The sequence below is a fragment of the Solea solea genome, chromosome 20 (assembly GCF_958295425.1).
Source record: "Solea solea chromosome 20, fSolSol10.1, whole genome shotgun sequence".
NCBI lineage: Eukaryota > Metazoa > Chordata > Actinopteri > Pleuronectiformes > Soleidae > Solea > Solea solea.
Window position 1 is genome coordinate 6,157,360 of NC_081153.1, and position 7,260 is coordinate 6,164,619.

The 7,260-nt window shown below is 42.5% G+C and overlaps 1 protein-coding gene across 1 annotated transcript in view; it reads right to left on the reverse strand.

Annotated features, from left to right (window-relative positions):
• The window catches only part of eepd1 (endonuclease/exonuclease/phosphatase family domain containing 1), a 30,460-nt gene extending 27,715 nt beyond the window's left edge, over positions 1 to 2,745 (reverse strand). Inside the window, exon 1 of the mRNA XM_058619370.1 lies at positions 1,459 to 2,745. Within this exon, the coding sequence (XP_058475353.1) occupies positions 1,459 to 2,309 (851 nt within the window). The 5' untranslated portion in view covers positions 2,310 to 2,745. The remainder of the gene's footprint in view (positions 1 to 1,458) is intronic.
• Positions 2,746 to 7,260: the final 4,515 nt, after the last annotated feature.

A 7,260-nucleotide genomic window follows, 5' to 3' on the forward strand; every position in this document is an offset into this window, starting at 1 on the left:
TTTTTTAACCGCCATCAACCCGAGTCATTTGTTTAATTTCACAGGCAGGGAGAGTTTCAGACAGAACAACCTGTACCGACCCCGCCCTCCTGAGCAGGTCAGGGCTCAAACACCAGCCGGACGAGCAGGATACTCTAAATCTCCAACTGCACAAACCTGGCCGAAGGTAACCTCGTCCCAACAGAGACGCACGGAGAACCTCCCGTCACACCCCTGCATAAGAACCGTGTGTTATGATGAACAAAGAACACACTGAGAGCACGTGAAGCCGTCACGAGAACAGATAAAGTAAACATCTTGTGTGACAGTTTGATGCTGATCCATCGCAGGCTGAGGAACTTGTTATGAAGTAATGTTAATCATTGGAACACTGCTCTCCAAGTTTATGATGTAAGAAAATATTGATACACTAAATAAATCGCAATTCTTTCAAGTACTATTATCAATATGCTGTATTTTACCCTCCAGCCACTAGTTGGCATCAGACTTTCAGCCTTTTGACTCTGCCTCCTCCTTCTAATCTTATTTATACTGTTTATTGTTAATGCATGTAACAGTGTTATTTTTCTTTAAAAATATGTCTTTAGGGGAAAATATTGCAATATTTAGCTTTGTTTACAGTATCTCGATATTACAGATTTTCAGAATGATCATGAACGGAGGAAAGTGTTCATATTTCACAGTGACTTGACCATGCAGTCAGCATGCCAACGTACAGTCCTGGTTATTTATTTATTTTTAAATGTCATAATGCCATGTTATGTCAATTTAATATATTAAAGAAATATATTTATTGTTAGAGATACAGATATTGTTTATCTTGTTATTCAGTTTTATTTTATATTTGAAAATTCCAATAGAATATGAAAGTGCAAATTCATACCAGGTCACTTTTTGTGATTTTACTGCTCTCTAATGATAAATGTGTCTGAGATGGTGGGAGGAGGGGCCCGCAAATCAAATTCAGCTTAAGGCCCTACAAAGGCTTGGGCCGGCCCTGTAACTAAAGCTATAAGACAATTACTTCTGTTGTAAAAGAACTTAACAAATGTAATGTATTACGAAAACATGGAACAAACACAAAAACATTACTTTTGTTTATAAAAAATGTTAAATTTAACAAAAATGTTAAATATTTTAGGGAACAAATGAGGAATATTAAATAAAGTAAATCACTAGGACTGTGGTTCATTCACGATTATCCCGATAACTGAAATTCATCACAATTTAGTGAGAGATTTCTATAGTGTATTGTGATAACACAACTATTTTCATCAACTATTTTGATCATCGATTATTGAGTTTCTCTTGATTTTTCAGCTTCTTAAATGTGAATATTTTTATGGTTTCTGATTTTTTTTTTAATCACATTTTCTGACATTATAGTCCATTCATGGCAAAAATAATCGCCAGAATAACCGATAATGAAAAATGATCGTTAGTATGGTCTGTACTCACTCGTTCTCCAGCAGGGTCATGCACAGCACCTCTTTGACCCCGGGGTTGTTGGCCTTGTCACAGGAGCAGCTCTGCAAGCTCCAGGTCGCCACGCGCACCACGGGCTTCCCGTCCCGCAGCCCGGGCGGAGGCTCCACGCTGGGCCGCACGGACATGATCTGGGTCGGTCCCCCGGGCGGAAGGTCCAGGTCGTCGCTCCTGTAGCTGAACGAAGTGGGGCTCGGGTGGGACTTGGTGGTGCAGGTGAGTCCTCCGTTGGTGTTGGTGGACGGCGCTCTGGACCGCTCCACGAACACCTGGAAGCGGATCTTGTCCAGCAGGGAGCTGTTGATGTGGTTGACCCTCACCAGGTCCTCGATGCTCTTGAACGGGCCGTTCTCCACGCGGTACGCCACGACGTTCTTGGCGATCTTCTCCGTGACGCCGCGGATGCTCATGAGCTGCGCCGCGGTGGCGCTGTTGATGTTGATGCCGGTGCCGCAGCCTTGGTGGTCCGGGTCTTTGCGCAGGGAGGACGGCGAGTGCTGAGACGAGCTGGTCCTGCTGGAGACGCAGATCTCCAGCTTGATCGCCTCCAGTTTGGTGGCGCCGATGCCGCTCACCAGAGCCAGGTCCTCAACCTTCTTATAGCCGCCGATACAGTCCCGGTACTCCACGATGTTCTGCGCGACAGTGCGGTTGACTCCCGGCAGAGTCATGAGCTCCTCCTCGGTGGCGGTGTTGATGTTGAGTCGCTCCTGGTTCACCAGGATGTGGCTGAAGTTGCACGCGGCGCTGAATTTGCGCTTCCCGCAGCCGAAGTCCGTGGGGTCTTTGGGGATAGAGCGGTGGCATCCGAGACTGCCACCCATGACTGCGGCGCGTCACCGGGGCTCAAACCGGGAAGGAGGACGGAGGAGCACGGAAGAGACAGAGAGAGAGACAGAGCGAGAGGGAGAGAGAGGACAGGCAACCAGAGGACAGAGAGAGAACTCTGTCTCTGAAAACACATTACACACGGTGTTACACACACACACACACACACAGACACACACAGTCAATGCAGCAGTGTCAGAGCCGCAGAGACACGCTGCGTGGAGACGCACACGCGCGCACACGCACACACACAGGCTCTGAAGAGTCACTGCTGAAGTCTCTCTCTCTGGTAGATAAGAGCCACACACACACACACACACACATTCACAGTCGCGCGCTCCCACTGGAAACTTTGACCTACAACACACTGCTGTGTTTCTGTCCACAGGTCGGCCAACAACACACACACACACACACACACTTGGACTGCAACATCTTCGATTAATCGTTTAAAAGTAGGTGACACGATTTCCGATTTTCACGATTGTTTACTATTTTCTGCACTTTGATGGTGCATTTATTTGAATGTATAGTGTAATAAAAGCTTTTAAAATATTGTATTTGTGTTTTGTACACATTTGTTTTTATTCTATTTTTTATTTAGTTTGTTTTCTACTTTTTTATTGTGTATACATTTTTTGTACATATTTAGGTTCTGCAAGTGTGTCTACTAATGTGCACAGTTTACATTAATATTAGTTCTATATAATGAATGCTGTCACGTTAATGTACGAAGGTTGTATAAAAGTAACGTTCGAGGACCGTTCCGGGAACCTTTAGAGAAAGTTCTCTAAAGGTTGTGACAAAGTAACGTTCTGGGAACTAAATGTGCAACCAAAACCAACTTAAGGGGAACATTAGGAAAACTTTCAGGGAACAACACAACAATCAAATGGTAAAGTTCCCAGTTCTGGAAGCCATTTTCTACATTTTATGGCCAAAAAATGAAACTTCTATGTCAGCAAAACATATGAAATGCTATTGTTTTGTGTTTATAAAACAACAGAATGTACAAATGTACACATTTTTAGGTTTGGGAAACTGCAATTGTGTTTCTTTGCCATTTTCTGCATTGTATGGCTCAAAGAACTAATGAAAACATCAATAGAGTTTATCAATAATAATAATCACATTAGTGTCCAATCGATTAGGTAACAAGTTCTCTGATTTCACTTCTGTACATGTGAATTATTTTATTTTATTTTTCTCTTCTATGACTGTAAAATAAATAATAGAAAAAAAACACACACAAGATCTGCATCAATGTCCTTAGAGAAAATCAACATTTTTAGCTTGTGTGAACACAGGAGCCGCTGCTCTACTTTTGGTGAGTTTGTGTCACGCCGGTAAATTTAAGAGAAGAATTTCAAACACCAAACTCACAATATAACACTTGTGAATTAACGAGGCAGCAGTGGATCGACTACCCCTGTGGTGCCGTGATGTAAAAATTACACATTTTCTCAATGAACACTGGTGTGGAGAGAAAGAGTGGTTTATAAAGACTAAAAACAGTTATATTCTTAAGATATTGTAGGCTTTGTTCGGTGAGATTCTTTTTCTCTTTGTGTCACTTAGAGAAACCTAAAATATGACTTTAATTTAATTGATTGTCAGAGACAGTCTTTTTTATTTTTAAGTAGGATAGTCTAAGAAAGCATTGACTGTGTCTTTCATTGATGGAGGAATGTAATTACCTCTGTGGCCCATTCTGCCTAAATCCTGCCTGATTCAATCAGCACAGCATTATACCGTAGTTTCACACAAGGCACATGCTTTGGTTTCAGTCTTTTATCAACAAAGCCTGTGATTATCCTTTAACCCACTGCTGCTGCTGCTGCTGCTGCTGCTGTAAAGGCCTCATATACTGTAGATGTTCTTGAGAGGATTAGAATGTTCCTGAAGTGGGTCAATGGCAGTTTTTAAACCCGATAAGCTTGCACATGTTCCTGGCTTGGATTTGACTAATTTCATTCTTCTAAAATCTATAGATTCTATATATTTATTACAGTAATTGATAGTTTTAGAAAGCCCAGAGGATTCCAGGCTTAAAGATTCTTGCAGTTGCTTTGTAAATTCTTGCACTGTTCCAAGGACATTCATTCTTGTGGTGGTTACATGGGTTCCTGAGGGAACTCTGTGGTCTTGTGAAGATCAAGGAGCTCCGTTGATGTCATTATAGCTATAGCATTATAGCAAATGTTCTCGCCTGCTTCTATGGGATGTTGTGGGGGCTTCCATAGCGTTGTGGTTGACTAGGGGTTTCTGAAGGGTTTTCACAAGGTTCTTTTGAATTAATTTGTTCTGGTGGCAGATTAGATTACACTGGTCCTAGTTTGAAGCTCTCATCCATAGACCAAGGAACTCTTTTGATGTCATTATAAGTGAAAACGTTCTCGCCTGCTTCTGTGGGGTTCTATAGCTCTGTGGTTGAGTTTTTATAAGTTCTTCAAAGGGGTGTTTGGGTACAATTCAATAGGGGGTTCAGGAAATTCCAGGGTTCTAGGGGTTTCTGAAGGGTTTTTATGAGGTTCTCGTGAACTAACTAGGTTTACTGAGATGGGCAGTAATTTTATTTTAAGCTCTCTTCTACAGTTCTAGGGATCCAAATGGACGATCCTGTGAGTGGTCACCTTTGCCTTCAGCGGTTTCTGAATGTAGTGAGAATTAATGAATTCATTCAGGCCACTTTCTGTCTCAAGACGGTCATGCACTGTCTCCGTTTACCTCATCAAATCAATGTAATGTTTAATTAGTAATCAGTGACTTGTATCTCTAATGGTAAAAACAAACAAACTGGGATTTAAAAGGTTTTCAACCAATGGGAATGCACATTCAATGCATGTGGATTTTTATCGGCATCAGCTCCAGATGGCATCACAGGGGGAACACAAGACCTCAGTGAACATGCTAATTTCTTCTTCGTCTGCTTTATATTTGGCAGAAATGCAAGTTCCAGTTCCATATCCTGTGCAAAGCCAAGGTGCACACTCATCTTCTGCTCATTATTGCTGCAGAAACACCAGTATTTACTCCCTGGTAGCAGCAGATATGTTTAGTGTGACCCAGAGCAGTTTTACAGCAGAAAATTCCGTGATTTCTTGACTGATGAATGTGTCCATGGCTGGTCGGTATTAACCCACAAACTCAGTGACCTTCTGGTCAATGTCATGGACAGAGTTTAGGGCAGGTATAGTTTGGAACAAATACAATGAGGGTATCATCAAACCCTTTTAAGGCAGACAGTCAGAGTCGGGGCCGGCACCGGCTTTGCAGCAGAGTTTGATTTGTCTTGTACCATCGTGCCATGACACGCAAGGTTACAGGGGAAATCTCTGCAATTGGCTGAGAATGTCTTTACGTCGGTGACCTGAGGGCACAGCCGACCAATCAGCGGGAGAAGAGGCAGAAACAGATGAACTTGTCAGGCTGGGGAGGCTGTGGCGTGATGCTGTCGACCAGCAGTGTGTGCACGTGTGTGTTTGTACTCGACAAAGTAGCCGGGAGTCCAAAGGGCTCAGCTTTTGTTTGAATAAGCCAGAGGGGAAAGGAATTTAATGTTAAAATTAGGCTGATATTTAATCTTAAATACCAGGGATGGATATACACTAACTAGTAAACCTAATTTTGATCAAACTAAAAATGGAAACACTTCAAAGATTCATCTTCTGTTTAACAGGCAGGAAGTAAACATGGAGCCAAAGTAGTTTCCTAGCAACACAATTCCTGTGAAGTAGATTTTTTAGCAGGGAGCGTCCCAGAATGGTCTACAGGTGATTGATTTTCTCATCCCAACAAGAACACACTGTACAAGGGGGAAAGGCATTGATTTTTAAAAATATGTTGTATATACTTGGAAAGTATAGACTAGTAGTGTCAGAAACTGACTTTGAACAATGACACTAACCTTTTAGTTCGATTCTGTGAGGAGCATGTGTTCACATACACATTACATGAGTTGGGATAGAGGGATCTGGCAATTATGGCAACTGTTTGTCAGGAGCCATTTCATATCAGAAGGTAAATTTGCTAATGGTCATGTGAGGGCTAATAACTGCCAGAGTAAATTTATCTATGGGTAACCTGGCAACCTCACCATAACTCAAGAAGGTCTTCAGGCAGAGGTGTGGTCCCTGTAACCTTCACCAAAATAATCCAACACACCCACAGCATCTGCGGTTCTCTTCATCTTCTTTGAGAAGCCCTAGAACCCTGAGAAATTTGTTATTTATCTTTTTTTTCTTTTTGTTTTGAAAGTTATCCGTAAACACGGCAACATTTCAGGAGATGTCTTCATCAAACATGGAACACCCAAAACAGCTCTAATCATTAAGCCAGTACCTCCATAAAGCAAGGCCCTTGCCTTAAGTACATATGAAATACTTATTCTAATGCTGTGTTCACACCGGGCGCGACAACGTTACATACAAGACACTATATTAGCACCAGCCGAGTTGAGCGGCAATGAACGCCATTGGCACACATGCCGTGACAAAAAAATGTGCACCCATTGCACAAATTGCGTCTGACGCTTGAGTTGAAATGTTTACGGAAAAATCACGCTGACGTGACGGCCAATCAGTGTCGAGATTCTTCTAATGAAGTCATATTTGCCAGCAGCCAGACTCTGCTTGGGGGGAAATGTATTATTTTTGTGTTGACACTCGGAGCTGTACGACATTTCTTCTGTTGTGGAAACGTCTGCAGGGAAGAAACCATCGTCTTGTGTGGTTTCACAACAACACCATGCAGAGTTTCTTCTCTGCAGGCGTTTCCACAACAGAGTGCAACAATGCTTTGGTAGATGGTTAAAATAATTTAGTTATTTACATACAGTGACTTGCGATCACGGGGCTGCACGGTTGGTGTAGTGGTTAGCGCTCTTGCCTTAAAAGCAAGAAGACCCGGGTTCAAGCCCCGGTTGGAACACGGGCCTTTCTGCATGGA